This window comes from Ambystoma mexicanum, chromosome 4p (genome assembly GCF_040938575.1).
Source record: "Ambystoma mexicanum isolate Mex_15411 chromosome 4p, UKY_AmexF1_1, whole genome shotgun sequence".
NCBI classification, from domain to species: Eukaryota; Metazoa; Chordata; class Amphibia; order Caudata; family Ambystomatidae; genus Ambystoma; species Ambystoma mexicanum.
In genome coordinates this window covers 1,173,844,365-1,173,868,285 of record NC_090927.1, presented here as the reverse complement: position 1 = coordinate 1,173,868,285, position 23,921 = coordinate 1,173,844,365, and the positions used below count along the sequence as shown (strand labels likewise).

The window sequence follows — 23,921 nt, the reverse complement described above, 5'->3', positions numbered from 1 at the left end:
AATGGCCATCACCATCCTCCGTAAAAGGTGTGCAAAGCATGTTAGGCTTCGCTAACTTTTACCGCAGGTTTATCCCCGAATTCTCTCGAATAGTCCAGCCCATCACTGCCTTGTTAAAGAAAAACAAACGTTTTGAATGGTCTACCGAGGCGGAACAAGCTTTCCAGGATTTGAAGACTAAATTTATCTCTGCACCAATCTTAAAACACCCTCGCCCCGAACTCCCCTACATCGTGGAAACTGATGCTTCAAGCCTTGCCATGGGGGCAGTTCTATCACAAAAGGACCCGGTAACCAATCAGTTGCATCCCGTGGCATTTTGGTCCCGCAAATTCTCGCCTCCTGAAATCAATTACACGATTACTGACAAGGAACTTCTGGCTATCAAGTCTGCCTTTAAGGCTTGGCGGCATTATCTGCTGGGGGCCCGACACACCGTTACTGTGATTACGGATCACCGAAACCTGCAATATTTGAAAACCGCAAAAGCCCAATCCTCTAGACAACTCCGTTGGGCATTATTCTTTGCCGAGTTTGACTTCATAATTACCTATCGACCTGGTACAAAAAACGGTAAAGCTGATGCCCTTTCTCGGATGGGAGTGGAAGAACACTTGATCAACCCTAAACCTGTACCAATCATTCCCGAACAAAGAATTCTGGGTGTAATCGCCACACAATCCATAGAGGAAGTTAAGGATAAAGCCAGGCAACTTGTAACTCCAGCAGACATACAGAATTGGCATCTGCAGGGAAAGGACTTTGCAGTAAAGGACAACTTATTGTATTTCCAAGAACGATTATACCTACCCAGCACAGATTTACAGAAAAAAGTAATCTCTTGTTATCACGATTCTTTAATGGAAGGACATCCCGGTATGGCCAAGACCTCAGAAAAGATCAAGCGCTACTTCTGGTGGCCGTCTTGGAAAAAAGATATCAGAGACTTTATAATGTCCTGTGGAGTATGCGCCCAAAACAAGAGTCAAAAGGAAAGACCAGCAGGCCTCTTACGCCCTATTGACATCCCACCTCGCCCTTGGCATACGCTTTCTATGGACTTCATCACCGATCTACCTCCATGCTCCGGATACAATACGATTCTAGTAATCGTGGACTTATTCTCCAAGATGGCGCATTTCATTCCGCTCAAAGGCTTGCCAACAGCAGCAACTCTGGCCCGAGAATTTCTCGAAAACATCGTCCGACTGCACGGTTTTCCTTCGGTTCTAATTTCGGATCGAGGTAGTCAATTTATTTCTCATTTTTGGCGAAGTTGCTGTCGGTCGGCTCAAATTGATGTGAGACCATCGACCAGTCACCACCCTCAGACCGACGGACAAACCGAGAGGACCAATCAAACTCTGGAACAGTATTTACGCTGCATGCTGCAACAAACTGAAAAAACTTGGAAAGACATCCTTTGGATAGCAGAATATGCCTACAATAACTCTGTCCATTCGGGAACTGGGAAAACCCTGTTTTTTCTTTTGTACGGCAGTCACCCTCGAACCTCGGAGTTGGATCCCCTCCAAGATCTTGAAACACCAGCAGTAGACTACCTGCATTCTACAATCACCCAAGCCTTTAAGGAAGCTGTTTCTCACCTTCAAAGGGCTAAAGAACAATACAAGAAAGGAGCAGATCAACATCGGAAGGAAGCCCCTCAATATCAAGTAGGGGATCAAGTCTGGTTATCCACCAAATATCTACCTCTAAAAGGGCCACGCACATTCAACCCAAGATACCTTGGTCCCTATTCCATCACTACCATAGTAAACCCAGTAGCGGTCAAGTTGGACTTGCCCCCGCACATGAAGATACATCCGGTCTTCCACGTCTCTCTATTAAAACCCGTGCAACCTCAAACCCGACTAACCAAATCTCCAAAACCTATCCTAGTTGATGGAGAACTCGAGTTTGAAGTCAAAAGTATTCTGGACTCCAAGATCTCCAAATCTAAACTATTCTACCTAATTGACTGGAAAGGCTACGGCCCCCAAGAGAGATCCTGGGAACCTGCTGAATATGTCCACGCTCCTCGCCTAATCAAAAGATTTCACCGAACATTTCCTGACAAGCCAAAACCCCCGGAGAAGCCCGGTTTGGGAGGGGCCTTGAGGGGGGGTACTGTCATGATCTCTGCTTCCAAAAGGTCAGGGTTTTCCCAACTCCCTTGGAAGCAGATCCATAACCCAGGTTCCGAGTGCCAACCAGTCCCAATTGGGACCTTTTGGACCCAGTCCTGGCGCCAGTGGCACCAGGCTCATAAATATGCCCAGTCCCAGCGCTGGAAGCGCCAGGCTCATAATGCTTGGGTGGACTTACCTGCAGCAGACCATGCTGCTTACTTGCCTGCCAGTTGAATCTCTGATCCTCTTCTGTTTGGAACTACTTTTCCTGTTGGGTGGGGCAGGAGCCACTCCCTAGATTCAGAACACTGGAACTCTTCTGGAAAGCAGGAACTCTTTTCTTACCTAGGCGTGGCTGTGGAAGGAGACATCTAAGCACTACAGGAGGCTATTTAAACCACACCCGATGGATGAATCTTGCTTTGCGTTATTCTGCATCCTCTGCAGCAGAACGCTCATCGTGTCTTCTGCATCTGATCCTGGGCCTAAGGAAAAAGGCTTACCATTCTGAATCCAGTCTTCAGCAACACCTATAAAGACAAGAAAGAACAGGTTAGCATTACAGTCTTCAGTGACATCTCTTCACTTACCTGGTCCATCGGCTGTCACCAACGCCTCGCGCTGCATTCCGGCATCTGAAAGACAAAGGCTTACCTACTCTTCGTGCGCTCCGGAGGTCTTCACACTGCATTCCGGCATCTGAAAGACAAAAGCTTACCAACTCTTCGCACGCTCCGGAGGCCTTCGGCGCTGCATCCCGCATCTGAAAGACAAAACAAGGTGCGTTTAAAGACATTGGGGAACTTTAATACTCACGTGCCATTACTCCTTTCCACATCCAACCCAGTGGGTATTCCGGCACCCTGCAGCCGCCCCGAACTTGTACCTGCAAAATAAAAAGACAGTTAGAGCGCATCGTGAAGCAGGCAACAAGCGCTTACTTACGTGCTTCCAGGCGCTTCTATTCATCACACGGGCTCCATCTTCAACTCACTTCAGCCCGCCATCCGCCATCGCCGCAACCCTGCAAAACAAGAGACATCATTACTAAAGACTTTAAAGACATTAGAATTACTCAAAACTTACCGTTCGTGCAGTAAACGACGGACAGCAGTCCTCTGAAGTCAAGAGGCCTGCTCCCCTTATCCAGTGAAGAAACTGGTTACAGCACCCTGCCTTGAGGCAGATGGAGAGCACGGCGTTCACTTACCTAAGGTGAGAGCGTTAACCTTTGGGGTTCTACAGGAGAAGAGAAAGGGAAGAAGAGAGAGACATTCAATAACCCAGTTCATTAATCCCACATTTTCTATCTGCAGACATCTTACCCTTCGAGCCAGACATACAGTGCACAGAGGTCCAGCCCAAAGAGCCAGCCGTGTGTTACACATCACCTTTGAAGATACGGTATACGCCCAGTCAAGACTGGCGCCTCTACGGGAATCAGGTGAGTGTTACAGCCTGATTCCCCCAAAACTCATCTTAGTTTCTGACCAAAGTGCAAATGCGATACTGTCATTGGACTCCATCAGTTGTTCATGGAATGCTTTCTACTACATTATTATTTGCATGAATATTACTGGCTGACATTAAAGTGCCACAATACATGTCAATATAAAAATGGCCAGAGTGGAACTCCCCTAATCAGGATTAGTCCTTCTCAATCATATGATTGAATGACGCTCTGGCAATTATTTGTCCCTTAAAACATCTTAGACATGATTGAACAACATGCATTGGCAAAACCATTTCATGATATTTAGTGACTTATATTAGTCGCCTTGCTCTTATCTATTGCGCAATCTTCTGCTCATTGGAATATAAGTGGCTTTCCAAAACCCCACATTACATAAAAGCAAACACCTTAAAAATAAATCTGATTTGAAGATCCAAGACCGAGAACATTTAACCACCACATACTTTCAAATTACATATGACTGATGCATTGATCAGGATAACCAATCTATTCAAAATGCATATGACTAGTACATTGATAGGGATAATCAATCCCACAGCAATGAATACCAGATGAACCAATGGTACTGGTGATGGTGAGATCTAACCTAAGAAACACATGAAGGAAAATCACTTTACTATGACATGAAAGTAGAGTATCTAAAACCGAGTCATGTTCTCAAAAATGTATAAAATTCCTCATCCAAATTATGGCCGCTGTTTTTTTTGTGTCAAAATCCACGATACATCGAGTTTCTAACTGTCGCAGCTGTAATTCACGATCTCCTCCACTATGTGATTTCTTTTTTATATTGTGAATTCCGAAAAAGCCAAAGCTTTGCTGCCTGCCTTCATGCTTCTCCTGAAAATGTTTGGCCATTGGATATGACGGTTCAGCATTCTTAATGGCTCTTATGTGTTGTAAAATACAGAGTTTTCATTTTCCGATGGTGCTGCCAATTTACCATTTTTCTCATGCACAAATCAATACATGTATAACAAATTCAGTATAACAAATTCAGTGTTGCATGACATTCTAGAATACAGATTAATTTCATGTTCAAGAATCAGATGCTTATAACTTAACTGGGTTATGGAATATTTGGCACGCTTTGCACTTAAAATATTTATAGAACCCTGGAGTGCACTCACTGAGTCCGTTGTCACATGACTCTATTTTTCTGTGTACATATAGCTGGACACCAGAGTCTTTGATAAAGATTTACGAAATGTAATATTCACTCTGTCCCCTATAGATGGTTTAAGGTTTTCATCAAGTCTCAAGACTTGCCAATGTCGATGCAAAATGTGCCAAATGTGTTGCAGAATTAGATGAACTGCTTCATTTTCCTCAGTTTTCATTAGAGTTGAAGTCGAGAGCAGCAGAGAATCTCTTTTCAAATTCTGAGCTTTAATATAAGCCTGTTCGATTACTCTCCTTGGATACTGTTTACTCTTAAATCTTTGCACTGTTATTCTACTTTCATAATCAAAAGATTCAATTTTGGAACAATTGCGTCAAATTCTGATGAATTCCCTATAGGGGATGCTCCCTTCAAGCTTGGGGGATAATTGCTGGCGGTCAATAAAGTTACATTTGGACTTGTGGGTTTCCTGTAAAGTTCCGTAATTAATTCTTCTTTATCATGTTTCACCATTACATCAAGGAAAATGATAGAGTCACGGCTATGGGTCTATGTAAATTCTAAATTCAATTGATTTTGATTAAAAACCGTCACAAACTCTTACCAATCTTTTTCATTCCCCTGCCTTATAACAAATAGATCATTGATGAAGTGAAGCCAGAGAATTATTTTGTCAGTGTACCTGGTATTGTCTCCTGTCCATACAACACACCTTTCCCAACAGCCCATCAAAAGGTTCACAAAAGGAGGGGCAAAGATTGTACCCATGGCAGTGCCTTGGAGTTGCATGAAATATTCATTGTTGAAGAGAAATATGTTATTGGTTAGGCAGAGATTGATCATAATACTGTGCTGTAGATAATTCAAAGACCTGGTATTTAAAATATATTAGTAGGCTTTTTTTCCATGTTTAGTGGACGTGTAGAGCGGAACTGTGTCTAGTGTAGCAAATATGAAATCCGTCTCCCAAGGATACCATTAATCTTACAAAGAAAATTGTTGGTATCCCTCAGGTATTAAGGGAGAGTTGATACAAATGGCAAGAGGACCTAGTAAACATATTTAGATGTATTTTCCAATAGAGCCCCTTTCAATGTGGCGCTCGGCCTACCTGGTGGTTTCTGTAAACTGTTGTGATTTTTTGGGAGGAAGTATATAGTGGTCATGATGAATGTTTGGAATGCAGATAATTGCATTCATCCTTATCTATATATGTATTTATATATATGTTATGCTGGGTACATATAGTGTATGTATAATTATTGTGTGGTGCAAGCTCTGTTGACTAATTAACATTAATTGTTGTACTAGCTGGCTTTGAGTTTAGGAACCATAAGTTTAGGTCAGAAGTTAGAAACTACTGTTGGGGTAGTGGTTCAGCCAGCCCAGCATAGAAATGACCAATAATGAGCTAATTTTGCTTCTTGTCGTAAAAGTGTAAAAAGATGGTGGACTCTTTACACTTCTTTTTTGCACTCTGCAGTGCAAATAGAGTAAACACTGCCTGCCATGTATGCATGGCAGCTGGTGTTTACAATGAGTTCTTTCCTATGGAATCAGTGTCCTTTTTGCTTGTGAAAAAATCAGGCATATTGCATGAGAAATCATTGGTTTTACGGCAGCATGAAAATCATATGCTGGCATGAATCCAAGTTGTTTTTGAAGGTGGAGGGGAAACAGGAGGCAGAAACGTAACTATCATTCTGCCTCCGCATTCAAAAACAATGATCCCCTGCAGTGTGAATGGAGGCGGTAAAACAGGCATAACTTTGTTACGCCTGTCTTTTGCCTCTCCATTTACGCTCTAGGGGACTTGAATATGTGCTCCTAAAACCTTTGCACAAGGAACATGTCTAGTTTGCCAAATTTGAATATTATTAGCATTTATATCTTGCATTTAATTATGGCTTTCATCATAACTGGCATGTTGCCGACATTGCATTTCCTGTGGATTTGGCATTTTTTTCATTCATAGAAAAAGAAGGTATTGTCCATAGGAATCCAGGCCAATCCTGCAAGGATCAGAATGCTGGTTCTGGAGGATAGTCTTTGGAGTCCCAGCAGAGCATTAAATGATTCCTCCTTGCATTCTCCGTCCACATGGGCAATTATTGTACAAAAGGGCAGTTTGGAGCAAGGCAATCAAAACCTTTTCCCCCTGACTTCCTATCTCACCCTCCTAACCCGCAAACATCATTCCATTTCTGGCGAAAAGATAATTGCTTATGAGTTAGCCAGTGTGTGCAAGCTGTTTCTTACCTTGATGTCTTTTTGCATGCATTCACTGCAGTTTGACCTTGTGTGCGCTGATGCCTGGAAGTTGGACCTCATTCAGTCATGCGTGAACCTTGGATTTTTTCTGGGCTCCTTATGCATTGGATACATAGCAGACAGGTATGTATGATCAATTGTGTGTCACTTTGTAGACATCTGTTTTTTTGGTTCTACAGTCTGACCCGCTTCTGGGTTGCACAATAAGTGCATGCGTTGTTTCGTGACAGGCCGCCGTTCGGTGAAAAGCAGCCTGTCAGGGAAATTATTTTAAACAAAGTGGGCAGTTTGGTTCTTTTCTTGTTCCTCTGCAGAAGTAATATAGTGACATTATTCTACAGTCAACGCTCTATCAGTACCATGAAGTGAAAAGTGCAGTGGGATATTTTATCCTTTTCAACTGCGGGTTGATATGATATGATATGATATATGATATGATATGATATGATATGGCATTTGCAACGCGCCTATACACAAGTGTTTCAAGGCGCGACGAGACAGGGGGGGGAACAAGGGGAGACAGACAACGATCCTACTAGGCCAGGTGTCATTCAGATTGCGCAAGTGCAAGGGTAGAGGGGAAGGGAAAAGTGCATGGGGGAAAGGGAGAGGGGAAAGTGCAGTACAGTGTTATTAGCATACAGGATAAATAACAAGGGCCAGCTGGTGGCAAGTGCGAGGTAAGTGCAGACACGTGCTGGGAAGGAGGGCTGTAGGGATACAGACACAGTCCCGCAGTGCAGGGGTTTCCGGGGAGGCAGTGCAGGGGAGAGTGGCTGGGCCAAGGACCAAGAACGGTGAGTGGCCCAGTTGCAGATTCAGTGCAGTTTCAGTAGTATTAGCAGGGGAGAGGGGGAGAGAAGGTAGAGGCAAAGAGGAAGGTTTTGAGGTGCTTCCAGAACCGGAGATGGTTCTCCTCAAGTTTCAGGGAGGCAGGAAGGCTGTTCCAGAGGGAGGCCCCAGCAGCAGAGAGAGATCTGCCCCCAACTCGTTGTTTGGAGAAGCGGCTGACCCTGAGGGAGTTGGAGGCGGATGAGCAAAGAGCTTGAGAAGGAAGATATTTAGGAAGAGAGAGTTGAAGGTATTTTGGCCCAAGGCCCCAGACGGCCTTGTGGACAATGCAGAGGGTTTTGAACTTGATCCTCGCAGTCACTGGGAGCCAGTGTAGCAATTTCAGTCCTGGAGAGATAAGGTCCTTGGGCTTGAGGCCAAGGACAAGTCTCGCAGTCCTGTTCTGGATGAGTTGCAAAGGGCGGAGAGTAGAGGTGGACAGATTTAGATACAGGCTGTTACAGTAGTCCAGCTTCGAGAGAACCAGGGTTCTAGAGACAGTGATCTTCTGGGGGAAGGAGAGGAAAGGAAGGATACCTCTGAGGAGGTGTAGCTGGTAGTGTGACTTCTTAGAGACGTCGGATATGTGAGGAGAGAAGGAGAGTGTGGAGTCGAAGATGACCCCAAGGTTTTTTGCCTTGCATGTAGGAGCAGGAAGAGGGCCCAGAGAGGCCGGCCAGAGAGCAGCAGGGAAGGAGGGAGTGGGAGTGCCGATGAGTAGAATCTCAGTCTTACTGGCATTAAGGCAGAGGTCGTTGGCGGCACACCATTCCTGGATAGCAGAAAGACAGTCAGAGATGAGGGAAGGAGAAGAGGACGCCTGAAAATGAGCTGGGTATCATCCGCATAGCACTGAAAGTAAGGGCAGAGAGTCGCGATGCGGTGGGCGAGAAGTGCCAGATACTGGTTGAACAGCCAGGGAGAGAGGTTAGATCCCTGGGGGACACCACATGTAGAGAAAAAGATGTCAGAGATGAAAGACCCCAGTTGGACCTGGGAGGGTCGATTTGAGAGGAAAGAGGTCAGCCACCCCAGAGCCTGACCAGTGATACCCAGGTTATCACGGAGACGGTTGAGCAGGATGGTATGGTTGACAGTATCAAAGGCAGAAGAGAGATCAAGCAAAATGAGAACACATGGAATGTTAGAGTCAAGGTTCGAGAGCAGGTCCTCACGGATGTTCAGGAGAGCAGTTTCCGTGCTTCTGGCAGCTCTGAAGCCAGACTGATGGTCATGGAGACTACCAACAGATTCAGCATGGAGATTAAGCTGGGAGATGGCCAGTTTCTCCAGGAGCTTGCCCAGGAAGGGAGTGATAGAGATTGGGCGATAGTTAGCTGGGCAGAAAGGGTCGGAAGAGGGTTTCTTAAGAAGGGGGCGCACAAGGGATTGCTTGAGAGGGGATGGGAAGACTCCAGAGGCGAAGGAGTGATTGCAGAAGTCAGCAAGGGCAGGAGCCAAGGAGTCGATGTGGTCCTTGATAGTTTTGGAGGAACAGGGGTGGACCTGTTTTGACAAGACTTTCATAGATCGGACTTGTCTTGAAACCTCGTCAGCAGAAAAAAGGGGAAAGGCAGAGAAGGAGAGAGGAGGGGTGGCTGTAGAAGAGCCAGAGGAAGGGCAGGGAATAGAGGGGGGGAGGTGATAGGAGGAGCGTGAGGACAGGATGTCCTGAGTTTTTGAAATGAAGTGAGAGGCCAGTGCCGTGCAGAGGGCCTGGGAGGGGACAGGAGAGGTAGAGACTGCAGCAGGGTTGGCCAGCTCCTTGCAGATTTTAAAGAGTTTGGCCGAATTGTTAGATGCCGCAGAGATGCGGGCTTGGATAAGGGCTCTCTTCTTGGTGGGAACGGAGAGCCGGTTTTGCCTTTGGAGCAGGCGACAGGTCAGTTTGTCGGAGGATGAACATGAAGCACGCCATTTCCTCTCTGCCACCCTGCACTTGCGTTTAAGGGTGACGAGATACGAGTCATACCAGGAGTTACATTTGGCTTTGGGCTTTGGGCTTCAGGCGGATTCTCATGACAGGGGCAAGGATATCAAGGGTATCAGATATAGCAGAGTGGAGAGTGGAGAGGGCTGTGTCAGGGTGGGAGTCAGCCGAAGGGGGAGGAGGGGGCGAGAAGGTGGCAGCGAAAGCCTCAACTGACATGCGCTTCATGGGTCGGATGACCGAGAAGGAAGGTGGCAGTGATGGGGGTGGCTTTGCCTGTGGGGTAGGGAGGGTGAGGTGGGAGGAGAGGATAAAGTGATCACTCCAGGAGAGAGGAGTGGAGAGAGGGACAGAGAGGGGAAGGTCAGAGGAGATCAGGGCATCAAGAGTGTGCCCTGCAGAATGAGTCGGCCCAGGCGGGAGAATAGAGAGTGAGAGAGAGTCGCAGAGGTCGTGAAAGAGTCCAGAGGGGGGACAGGAGGCATCCAGGTGGATGTTGAAGTCACCAAGAAAAAGGAGTTGAGTGGTTGAGGACAGGAGTGAGGAGGAGAGGTCTGCCCACTCGGAGAGGAAGGAGGAAATTTGACCAGGTGGCCGATAGATAGTAGCCACGGTAAGGGAATGGCTAGGAGAGAGAGAGAGTCGGCAGACAAGACATTCAAAAGAGGAATAGGTCTGCGTGGGAGTAACAGTGGCAGGAATCCACTCAGGGAAGATAAGGGCCACACCCCCCCAGCACGGTTGGGCCTGGGCACGGAAAGGATCTTGTAACCGTCGGTTAGGAGTGTGTCAAAGCTGGTGACAGAGCTGGCCGTGAACCATGTCTCATTGAGGTCGAGTACGTCAAGGTTGGTTCAAATTACTGAGCAACCCAGAGTTTTCTTCTTGTTAGGTGGGTGCGTCAGGGTTGTTTTTGGAGGCTTTGTCTGTTTCAAAGGAAATACTTTCCCCAGTTCTATTCTAGGTGAATCATGGAACTACATAATGGTGTCTAATTGTATTAGGTTGGGATTTTTATTTTGTCAGTAGAGTGCCATTTAATTTCAACTTGACCTTTATGGTCCAGTATCCAAAACTTCATATACTTTAAATCGATCTAGATGAAACCATTTGCAAGAGGACGACCACATTTTCCGACTGAGAGAAGAGAGCATTGCCAGATGTTCAAATGAAAAACACAAACAATCCCTTAATGAAGCGGGATACAAGGCAAAATACATGCCTTTACAGGCTCCGAAATTGGGATTCAATGAGCAGGAGCTAAAACCTGCTCCTGGGTGTCTGCATCACCCTGTAGGCAGGATCTACCGCAGGGGAACCAGGAGCTACCAGAGATGCTCCTTAAACTCTTTGTCTATTTTGTTTGAACCATTTTGTTTAAATGTGTATTAAATGTGTTCTAATTCTTATTTATTAACATTCTGAAAAAATCAAAGCTATTGGGCCTCATTACGACCCTGGCGCTAATGGTTTAACGGCGCTGTAAAGAGCGTCAGCGCCGTTAAACCATTAGCTCCTGATTACAAGGTCCCTTAGCGGGTTGGAGGCTTTAACGCCTGCTTTTTGCAGGCGTTAAAATCCAACCCGCTAAGGGACCTTGGAGCTAATTACGGCAACCGTAATTTACGGTGCTGTAATTAGCGCCTTCCCCATCCCCATTATGCCCTATGGGGCAGAATGGGGAAGGGCAAATGGTGAATGGGGAATTACCGCCCCCGCCAACCTTGTGATGGGGCGGTAATTCCGCCATCCACCTTGCTGGAGACCGGCATGGACCATGGTGCTAATGGCACCATAGCCCAGCGCCTGGGTCGTAATGAGGCCCATTGTCACATTTAAGATGTTTGAAAGGCACCAGTTGGCTCTAGGAGCGAAAAGTAGCTCCTGGTAGATGTTGGGTTACCGCCAGCTAACCAGGCTCCACTATGCTTGAAGCAGGAGCTAAATAGATGCCAGCTCCCCTCCATTTCGAACCCTGGTTTATTATTACACAATATCTGTGGTTGGTTGACTGTTTCTCAAGGTTGCCAAACCCTGTAAATCTAAAGTACAGCATCAGGTAGTACCATTCAAATAGGCAGTACCCCCTCTAAATACTGACTGGATGATCCAGAGACAGTACCACATGCAGTATAACCAGATTTGTACTGAGTCAACTTAACACATGCAGTTTTGGGCCGATACCTCATACGATAAATACTGGATGCTGAAAAATACAACTACCACATATGGTAACTACCACATGATTATGAGGCGTTCAACTGCAGAAATAACTCAGATATTTAACTCCTGCGAAAGGGTGTCAGGCATGACTGCCAGGTGAGGCCAATTAATACAAAGGTGCATCCCATACATTACCTGCGGATAAAAAATACCCACCCTACTTCCAACCCAACACAGATCACAATGTAGCAAGGTAGAGACATGACACTCACTCTTACTGAGATTATAATCTTGTTTGAAGGAAAAATACACCAGCAGGTCCCGCATGAGATGGTCTTATTGTTAGGAATCTCCTTGACACAAATAGAATCCTGCATATTCTACAGCTGATAGAGGGGGACCTACATAGCCCTGTCAATATCTGCAAAGCCATACGTCCCTCTTCTGAGGGAAGTGTCCATACCAATGGCACAGTCCATCACTTGGTTGGCATGTTGTACGTCAGGTCACAGACCCCATTGTCACAGGGTCTGTGTACAAATATTGAAAAAGCACTGCGAATACGAAAATACTGATTATATTTGTGACCCCATACCACTGCATATATATGTATGTGGGGCAACCCCCCGCAGCCACCACCTATACCCCACACATTTATGATCAACTTAACCCATCCCCCCACAGATATATGCTGTGAAACTGGGCTTTATGAATTGGACTTCATCAGATGAGCAGTGATGGTCTGCGATATTCTGTAGTAATACTGTGTCACATGTGCTTGCCCAGTTCTTACATGCACTCCTTCAACAAACCCCACATGGCTGCTCTCTTGCACAGGCCTTAGACTACCACCAGACCCTTCACCGCTGTTTTATGACTAGACATAGGAATGAGATACCAGGAACTTCCCCTTCTTGCTACGCTACCCTTTCCTTCACCACTTTCATCCTCTTCTTGGTTCTTTTCTCTCTTGCTCTGTGCTGTCAGCTGTTCACCCCCCTGTCCACAGCTGTTGGCCTCTTTCCGGTTCTTTCACATAATTAATTCTTTAACCTCACCTCTCCTGCTCTACTGACCTCCTGGGGCCTCCTGACCCCATATAATAGCTTTCCTTTCTTAACGTTCTCAATTTCCATTTTCTCATCCTTTGGCTTGGTTTCTCCCTTCTTCATATTTTTCTTTCTCTCTTTCATTCTCAAATGTTCCATCTTGTCTCCTACCCCCACTCCCCCTTCTCCACTCTCCTCTTGATCCTCTGTAAGTGTTTGTTTCTTCCCACTCCGGCTCTTTCCTCGACACCTGCTCTTCTTTCTCTCACCTGTGCACTGCTTTCTTCCATCTCTGTTCTTCTTTCTCCTTACTCTGCTCTTCTCTGTGCCTCCACTCCTCGTTCTCCCTCCTCCTCTCCCGATAACCTATCTTGGCCTCACTCCTACTGACTTTACTCCTTGCAAAAATGCCATATATATCGACCTCCTCTCCTCCTCCCGTACGCCTAACTTCCACGCCACCTGTAGCAAATTGCCCCTCTTTATACGTTCAAGGATCTGGGTTTGGGTTGGTTAAGGGCACAAGTGTGCTTAGCTGGGTTTGGATTGCAGGGGATGAACATTGACCAATCAAGCAGATGGCACTCCCCTGCACTTGCGCGATCTCAATGTCACTTGGCCTAGTAAGATCGTTGTGTTTGTCCTCCCTCTGTTCCCCCTGCCGTGCCGTATCACGCCTTGAAACACTTGTGTATAGGCGCGTTATAAATACCATATATCATATCAGATCATATCAATACTCCCTTGAACTACAAGATCGTCAACTGCAACTGTACCGCTCCACAGGCTGACTTAGTAAATGGCCTGCACTCCATCTTTGTTTTCACTACTACGTGAGAATTGTTTATGTTGGGATAGAGACTTGAAGCCTGCTGCTCTTAACTTGCCTGACTTTGACGGTTCCCTGACTGCCAGGCGAGGATTCTATGTGTTAATATCCCCCAAAAATATTGCGATAACAAAATATTGCCATATTTTTGCGGCGATATTGACCCATGGACCAGGCGGGGGACACCCCTGCAACACGTGCATTATTTTACAATGTGCGGGGGACACCCCCGCAATCCCCGCTCCCACAAATAATCCCCCCCCAACAAATATCACATATGGCAAGACAAACGTCCATATGTACGGCAATATTTTTGGTGGAGATATTTTGTAGGGATACCCAGGCGAGCTGCACTATCAAGCTGCTGACTTTGACTGTCCAGGTTTCGCTGTTGCACATACCTTGGATGCATAAACTGGTGGCTCCACACATTGCATACCCCGGTCTGTTATTCTGTAGTACTGGTGAGATGGTTTTCTATATGACCCTTGCCTACCATTCTGCTTGATAGTTTCACTGAGATTGTAGTTTACCTGTACACTGCTAAGGGCAGGTTGGGACTATCAAAAGATCTAACACAATGAGTATATGTATGGACTCACTGGGTACATGAGCAGGATCCTCCAAGTGTACACCCTCAGGGGCAGGCATCATGGAGGTGTTGTGCCGCAACCCCAAGGTTACCCCAGTCCACAACCACTAGACTCAAAGATGGGACTTTGTCATAATGCACATACTGGATTGCACAACAACTCTTCATCTGAGGCTTTTTCTTTTGGATGATTTCTGATACAGCCACCAATCGCCAACGTTTGTCATATGCATGGCAGAAGGCTTAGGCGAGTCACTGGACTGCATAACAAACACTCCTGTCTGCATGCAGAGTAATGTATTGAGTACTGATTGATACAACACAGAATGGCGTACAGTGCCTGCTCCCCTAGTTACTGGAGAGCAGGCTGTGCCCTTAGAGCAGTGAGGTGGGGTGCTGCTGTAAAGGTCTTTTTTACTTTACACACAAAGTTCACAATTCCTGGCCAGTGATGTGATTGCTTGATGGTAGAAGTTGGAAGTAGTGTATGCCTGGTAAATGCTTATACTGAATGCAAAACGATTGGCTTTGTCTATGTTTGCTGTACTTCCCATGCAATATTTATACTGGTGGAGTGCTGACACAAGGAACAGTACACTCATGGTTCTTTTAATGTTGCTAAGGGGGATTGAGCTTCCAGTCCTAAGTAAATAAGTTACACTTTATACAATCATAGTATGATTAGGATTTACGAAGTGAAAATGTAGAATTAAAGGGTCTCTTAGGCCACAGAACATTCGGCCTCTTTGATGGGGAAGGGCGGTTTTGCGGTACAGTATTTGCAGTTCTTTGTGGAATGTATTGCATTGTATGAGTTGAATGTATATGCCTTTCCCATATAGCCTTGGCATGGTGCTCAATGGACACACTGCCAAAAAATGTTTTCAACTAGGATCGCTCATGCTTGTGAATTAAAAGCTCATTGGAGTTAAAATGTATATAATTGAATGGAGATAAAGGCATCCTACCACCATAGTGCTCTGTTGTCCCCATGCCCACACCACCTCCTCCCTGGAGACGCGCTCCTGGGAACATCTGCATGCACCCAAAACTGCAGCCCAATCAGCATCCAGGCCATGAGGATCTCCTTTCTGACCTGGTCTGATGCTCATCATCCATCAGGAGCTCTTCTGTAACTGGGACCCAGAGTCTGGCACAGGGGCATGTACTAAAGAATCCCAGGGCATGGGATCCAGCACTCTTTCTTCAGTGTCTTGCAAGCCCCCTTGTTTATGGATCATGTGCATGGGTAAAAGCCAACAACAATAAAGTTACTTTGAAGTTGGATACAGAGATAATCATTGTTTCCATGGTCAGAGTTCAGGGTGGCAGAAAACATGCCTTGGGTGGTCTGAGTAACATTTGGAAGAAAGGAACAGGGAGAACTGCTTGGTTATTGACAATAAGTTGGTTTGCTGGGCACAGTATATCTAAATGTACTATTCTAGCTCCATGAGAAAGTAGCACTTTTCTTTGTGCCAAGTCGCTGTAGTTTGAAGCATGGGTCATTATTATGAGACCTCATCAGAGCCTTTGCAAAAGCATGCATTCGTAGGAGACGGGGCGTGGGGGGTTTGTCTTTGTGTGCTAGAACAGCTTCATGCAAACTAATATGACAATCGCTCCCTGCATGTTCTTCAGTGCTACCTGCTGTACAACGTCATCTTTTTAAGGTTCCTTCTACAGAGAAGTCAGCATATTGATATAACATTAACTGCCTGATTCATGGAATTATTTGCGCGCCTTTCTGCCCGAAAACCCCTGTTTGAAGTATGGGGTTTCTCGGGCAGAAAGGCGCGCAAATCTGCGTTTTTCACGCAAATAATTCCATGAATCGGGCAGTTTATGTAGACGATGGCCTACCTAGCAGATCATGTTTTTCTCCGATTCTTCCACCAGATAATGGGGGTAACTAAACGATATTACTGTTTCCGCTGACTGATATCCCGGTATTCCCGGTATATTACAGACGACGGGAATACCAGTAATTCCCCATTCCATGGAGTTCCACAGGACTCCATAGGGGAATTACCGGTAATACCAGTGCCGGAAATACCCAGCAGTTTTTTGCCAGTGGGGGCCTGATTTACCTTCAGCTTCCATCATACATTCATGGTACCCCACATGCTTTACAGTAACCACAATATCTTTCAGTGGCACCACAGCATATTCCCCTGTCATTTTGGTTGTAAATGTTTTATACGCTAGTATCCCATCAAAGCTATCTGTCATCCAAACGAATGCTATCATATATGTTAAGATTTATACAGGCAAGGAATTTATTTTTGTTTATTAACCAATATTAACAAAAATCATGTGGTACTAAGATGGGAGAACATGTGCTGTTCTATGCAAGTGTATTTATTGGCTTCTTTGAAAAACAATAACTGTCCCAAGACAACCACTTCTCAGAATATGTATTGAGTTTGAAACACTCCATCGATATTTTTCTTATCTGGACAGGAGACTCGCAAACCTTCTTGAAATGTAAAGATTGGCTAACTCTAGATGCTTTGATATAAAATTCACTGCGAATTACAGTGAAATCAATATTCAATTAAATTCATGTTTATTTCGGAATGGAATTCTATATAAACGAGGTGACGCGACAAACACATTATTACAAGAAAACACATTCTTCAATCACATAGAAAAACAATAAAATTGATAAAATTGACAAAAATATTACTCTATTAAGCTTCCTATAAATAACTATACATGAGCAATATACACATTATTAACTGTTATGATACCAGTAAATGAACTATAAAGTGAATGTAATTTAACTCTTTCAGATCAGTGAGGCTTAGGCATAAATGGGTATTAAAAAGTCTAAAGAAACCACTAATCTTTTCCTTCTATTCAGGGCCTGCTTCAGATTTGACAATAAAGCCCAACTAGACCTGGGTGAATTTGTCCATGACAAATACATCCGTTCGGGGGACATTGGGTGAAGCTCAGCTCAGCTCGCGTAAGAGCAGGGTTAATGTTCTAGCTCTGATTCAGGTATAAACTGGGCAAATAAGAATAAAATGTAGATCATCTTCTAACGGGACTTGACATAGAAAAGATTGTTTTACGTTGCCTTCCCCTGCCGATAGGAAAGTCATTGCTCTGAAAGGGGTAGGCAGTTGAATCTAGCTCTGGAGATGATATTCCTTTCATTCAGGGAATTTAGCCACACCAAATATTTTTGAATTGAGGGTTCTGAAATTATTGCAAGCTTGCGGTTACTGGGTTTTACTATTTCTACTGATTCTCTGCATTCAAGTGTGTGCAAAATAAGTTAGGATTTTAATTGCCTTACCACAAGAGAGGTCAGCATGGAAGGATAAGTAAAGTGCTGTGGTGTGTTTAATTTCTTGAAAGATGTTTTAATGTATCAGAGCCATGGGATGTTCAGAATTCTAGGTTTTAATCATAATTGCATTAAAATCAGTTGTCATAATGTGAGTGTGCACTCGCCTCGGCTGTTTTGATGTATTTTTTTAAAGAATTGGGATGTTGGTAGATGAACCTCCGGGAAATGTGTGGTGCTAATCTGCTCACATTTCCCAATGCTCACTGCACAATAAACACATTGGGCCTCATTACAAGTTAGCCGGTCCAGAAACAACGGTGGCAGTAAATCTGCCGCCATCGTTGTTTCCAGACCGGCTGATTCCGAGTCCTGCAGGCGGGAGGTGTCACTCCCGCCAGGTCTGATCTGGCAGAAGTAACACCACCTGCCTGCAGGCGGACATGGAAACACTGGCTCTGTCATAGACGGAACCAGTGTTTCCATGGTCCCCATCCCCATGGAGACCTATGGGACTCCATGGGAATGGGGATTTACAGAATTCCGCCTCCAGAATTACCGGGTCACCGGGGTTGTAATGCCTCAGTGATTCCAGCAATCACGGAGGTGGAATGGGATTACGGATCCGGCGGCAGGTTGCCGGTTTTTCCGGCACGGCTACCGCTGGACTCATAATAAGGACCATAGTCAAGTGTACTCTGGGGGACACAGCCTACTGGCGCAGTACTCCTGTAATGTGCAGCCGGAATGTGACAGCCACGGGTAAATCAAAGCATCTCAAGAAGGCAACACCTTCGTCAGCTTGAAGGTAGCTCCCACCCCTCTGTATGAAGGGCAGTGAATGTCATGTCTGGGACAACTGTTTACAGTCGGCAGCCCTTGCAGGGAACTCCCTTTCAGAGGGTATAAGTATGTGATTTGATAGAGGCAGAAAGTCTGTTCAAGCCACAAACTTCATGGGAGACCAGCGCGCTGATCATGAGCCACAAAGAGCTCAATTAACCAGAGAGACACTTTGATACACAACTGGCAGGAAAATGGGTGGGACATAGTAGATGTTGTCTCGCCTTACCTTTAGTGTTGCAAAGCATTCTGGTTATGACTTCACGCATAAAAGAAGATTGTTGGTGGGGACCCAGGATTGGTTTATTAAGGTAGGCTTAGCCTTCACCAATCACTGGGGCCCATTTGGCTTTAAAAGAGGCCTGAGCCCCTCTTTTGGCAGATCATCTGACGACTTCGCAAGGATTAAGAAGGACTCATTTGGACCCTGCCTGAAGGTACAGTCTGCCTTACAGCTTCCGCCAGTGAAGGAAGGCCAGGATTTCCAATAGGAAAGCAATATTCCCCCCTAAACATCTCCCAGGGAACAGAGGGAGATACTGACCTCAGAGCACCCATCCAGCAGCTCCAGAACCGGTACCCAGCCAGCACAGAGCATGCCCTGTTAGGTTCTGCCAGTAAGCTTCCTAGGGGGGAAGTGCCAGAGAGTCTCTGACCAAATGACAAGCTGTTGCCTGCAAACACTCTGCTCAGCTTTGGGCTGTCCGCCTTAAAGGAATACACAAGCCCGGCAAAGAAGCTGGGAGGCGTGCCACAACAAGCATCAACAAGCGTCCATCTTTTAAGGACATTTTCGAGGCAGTCGAGCCCTCGAACCGTGACCGGCTGCACCACTGACTGTTGTCATGCTGCAGTCACTAAAGCCTTCTGAGATGCCTTGACCAGCGTTCCAGATCCACCAACCAGTACAGATACAACGATTCTTGACCCTGAGCCACCGTGTCGGCCAGCCTGCAGCTGTCCGTTCACCATCACTTGCCGAACTGCCTGCTGCCTGACACCCGCAGAAGTTTCCCGTCTTGAACTCCGTCACATAAGCTGCAAAGCATCCTGGAACCGACTCGACGCTACATCAAGATCATCTCAAGCACCAGGTACATTGTGATTCTGTGCGCCTAGTCCTTATCCAAAGGCTCGCAGTGACATTTACGACCCCTTGCTCCCTTGGTGCTGAAACCAAATAACTGTGAACAGTTAAGACTGATTGCTTTGCCGACTACCCTTCTGCCAGTATCCAGAGGGCATCCCTTTCCTTCGTGAAACTGTCTTACCTCTGTGTTCCTTTGCAGGATGGGTTGTATTTTGTAGTATGCTAGAACTGTCTGTTGTTATAATAATAAAGTACATATTTGTATAAAACCTTGGCAGAACAGTCCCTTTTTTTCATTGGGTAATATTGTATTTTCTCTGTGTTGCAGTTAGCCAATGATCCACGACCTTGCTAAGATTAGCGTGCCGTTCTGTCCACGTTACCAAAATTGGACAAGGAGGTTTATAATTTACTTGTGTTTCCAATCTGTTGAGATCCCTTCTGGTGTGCGAGAGGTGTGGGGCTGATTGATGGTTTAGAAACCGATATTCATCCCTGGACCACTGGTTCCCTCAGAAGTTCATTCGTCACAGATAAACCTGCATTTAGGCTACTCCAAATTCGTAACCAGTGCAGAGTTGGTTGAACCATTATATCATCTTCTAAAAATTGTGTACCTAGTTCCATGTGGACACCAAAGTTAGAGGAAGAACATGGCAACCCTAAGAGCATTTAAAAAATGTGTTTTTGGCCACCTGGATATCTTTAGTGTTGACATGTCCCCATAATGAAGCACCATACTTCACCACCGACACAGCTTTGCTACAATCATTTGTTTAAATCAGGTCAAGTGGTTGGGAATTTGACATGTTTAATTTTTGCTCTTAACAGTTATAAGGTAGGAACTGTACGGTGGATGAGAAAGTTTCATATAAATACTCCAGCAAACGCAACATTACATGCCACATTTGCAGATCCACAAAAGGCCTTTCAAAGCATCAACTATGGCAAATTGATAAAAATCCATTTACATTTCAGTGACAACGATACTTATCTATGTGATGCAATTGTGTCCTGTATGCGACTGCAGGCAAGAGGATATGATAACTCATTACTCAGTTCCAGCGTAGAAAATGTGAAATCCCAAGCTACAGAACATTACTTAAAACTGAGACACAATATTCATGTCATGCTTTGAATTAAATAATAAGATCCTTTTGACATTTTCATACTATCGCAATGAGAATGATAAGATATTACAGAGACGCAGGCATTTATTTCTGTAACACCAGGGTATAACGTCACTGGTTGCAGACAAACCCAAGACGACTCTCAGATACTATGCGGGACACCTCCTCCGACTCCTCACCTGGTTCTTCTGTGGATTTGTCTTGTGATCCATCCTTCGTCTTTCTTCTTTGTGGAGTTGTCTTCTTTCCCTTTTTCTGGAAGAGATAACGGCGAGCTCCCACGGAGGCCACTTTGCCTTGAAAGCAATCTGCCAGCTAGTGGGGACTCCGGGGAGCCGACCCCCGCCCAGGGAAAACCCTGGTGGTCTTTAGTGGTCCAGGTAAGTTCTTGTTTGCTTGTCTTGAGAAACCACGTGAGGCTGGTGGACACCAAGAGAATCCTGAACTGGTAGGCGGAGAGATCCACAAGGCATGCACACTGCGCAGGAGATAATCCCAGAGTCCTTGACTGGGGAAAAGGTAACGGGTCTCCAGGTACAAGAATGCACCAAAACAAGAAGCAAAAGGTATGGGAGGAGAAGCGGTGAGAAAAAGGAGGAAAGGGCAGTCTGTGACCAGAGATACAGCCCAAGAGAGGAAACAGTAGCAGGGAAGCCCACAGAAGGTAGCTGAAGAAGAGTGGCACTGCCGGTAGAAGCTAGAAAAGCGAAGTTTTGTTGGGAGACACAATGCCAGCAAGAGAAAGCAGCAGACAGCAGCCCGAGGCTGCGAGGCAGGAAAGCGAGAGAAGCCCAAGAGCTCCGTGATCCGGGGATGGAAGGCACGAAGCGAGGAGGGAAAGCGAGAGAGACAAAAGAAGGCACAAACCTACAGAGCGCCTAACCAAGCGAAATGCAAGGGTTGCAACGCAGTGACTGGCTGCACGGAAGCCGGTATAAGCTGGTGGCAGCCATCTTGGTTTGGAGCACTAGAGCGCAAAGCACCTTCTGGGGAGAATGTGTTGGGCATTTCAATGGCAACTCCAGTGACGCCAAAGCTTCCAAGGCTGCATCTTGACAGTATGACCCCCCCTCAACGCGGATCCCCCTGGCTTGCCCTGATGGAACATGTGGATCTGTCATATAAGCCGGGAGGCCTTGATGTTGCATAGAGGTTCCCATGATCTCTTTGTTTCCAGATAGCCCTTCCAGTGAACCAAATATTGTAGTCCACCCTTTCTGTAATGGGAATCAACAAGTCGGGACACCTCATACTTGGATTCATTGTCCGTGTGCTTCCTGGTCTTCTTATCTTCCGAGAGTAAGGATCTGGTAGGTATGCATTGAAGAGGGATGTATGGGACACTAGATGAACCTTTCGCAGATGGTGTGGTAGCTTCAAACGCAAGGCTACTGGATTGATTCTTGCTTCAATGATATAAGGCCCAATGAATCGAAGAGAGAACTTCCCAGGATGGACCCACCTAGGGCGATATTTAGTAGATAGCCAGACTCTTGATCCTACGTCCCACTGGGGATTTTGTCTCCTTCCCTCATATGCCCACTTCTTGTAGGACTGTCTGCTTGTCTGCAGGTTCATCTGCGCTTCCTTATGGGTGTCTTTAAAGGTTTCCAAAAGCTGATCAACGGTCGGCACTCTTGAGGGAGACAAACCTGTCATTGGTATATGCCTGGGGTGAAATCCGTATGTGCAGAAAATTGACTCATGCCTATGGGCGAGTGTTTGGCGTTGTTTGGTTTGTACTGGGAACATGATTGATGATGGCCCGTTTGACCTGGTGTAGAAAAGTCTTTACTACTCCGACAAAACTCTGCCCGCAAGGATCCTCTCATGCCCCTTGTACTGTCCAGAATCATCTCCAAGGCTGCAAGATAAAGCATCTGCCAGGATGTTCTCCCGATCTGGTAGGTATGTGATGGTGAAGTCAAACAGTGAAAAAAATAGGCCCATCTGGCATGTCGTGAATTGCGACACTCCATTTGTTGCAGAATGCAGAGATTGCATTGAGCTGTGTGTACCTGGAAGGGAAAGGCCGCTCCTTGGAGGAGGTGACGCCATTCCTCACATGCTTGTCTGATGGCGAGGAGTTGTTTTTTGAGAACCGAATAGTTCCTCTCACTTAGGAGTAAGGGTACGGGAGTAGTAAACAATGGGATGTTCCAAGCCATCTTCCCTCTTTTGCAACAGAGCCGCTCCTAAGGCCACTCCGGAGGCATCGGTCTCCACCACAAACAGAATGGTCTGATCGGGCTGTCAGAGTATGGGTGCCGATACAAAGGCCTTCTTGAGATCAAGGAACGTGCCTTCCGCCTTGCCTTCCCACTCAAACCTTACCCCTTTCTTGAGGAGCGCTGTTATGGGTTGGACGATCTCGGAAAAGTTTGAAATAAATTTCCAATAAAAGTTTTCCAACCCCAGGAAGCATTGAATATCCTTGACGGAGCTTGTAGCTGGCCATTGAAGGATGGCCTTAATCTTGCTGGGATCCATTTGGACTCCGTCTTTGGAGAGGATAAATCCTAAATAAGGGACAGTGGATGCCTCGAAAGTGCATTTCTCTGGTTTGGCCAACAATTGATGTTGGCTTAAGTGATGGAGGACTTCAGAGACATGTCTTCAATGTTCGGATATGCAGGATGAGTAGACAAAGATGTCGTCCGGGTAGACCACTACCAAAGAAAAAAGGAGATCCGCAAATTCTTTATCCATAAAAGGTTGGAATTGGGCTGGGGCATTCACAAGGCCAAATGGCATGACTTGGTACTCGAAGTGGCCTAAAGGTGTCCGAAAGGCCGTCTTCCACTTGTCCCCTGCTCTGATTCTCAGGAGGTGGTAAGCCCCTTATAGATCTATAGATCTAGTTTTGTGAAAACTCTGGCCCCTTGTACTGCTTCAAGGATGTCCTTTATGAGAGGCATGGGGTATCTGTCCGGGATGGTAAGACTGTTAAGTCTGCCCTAATCAATACAGGGGCGGAGTTCTGATGTCCCCTTCTTTTGGATAAAAAAGAGCAATTCTCCCGCTGAGAATGTAGACTCACGAGTAAGTCCATTCTGGAGGATACTTTCAAGGTACTCCTTGAGTGCTCTTTTTTCAGGCAAAGACAATGGAAACATCCTTCCCAAAGGGATGATGGCCTCGGGTTGGAGCTCTATAACGCAATCTT

At 45.8% G+C, this 23,921-nt stretch overlaps 1 protein-coding gene across 3 annotated transcripts in view; it reads left to right on the top strand.

The window, feature by feature from the left end:
- The window catches only part of LOC138453708 (solute carrier family 22 member 2-like), a 442,975-nt gene that overhangs the window by 89,390 nt on the left and 329,664 nt on the right, over positions 1 to 23,921 (top strand). Inside the window, exon 2 of one of the 3 annotated variants that reach the window (XM_069606815.1) lies at positions 7,020 to 7,123. The exons of the other annotated variants lie outside the window; for them this stretch is intronic. Coding sequence (XP_069462916.1) covers positions 7,020 to 7,123 — 104 coding nt within the window. The remainder of the gene's footprint in view (positions 1 to 7,019; positions 7,124 to 23,921) is intronic. 3 annotated transcript variants of the gene reach the window in all.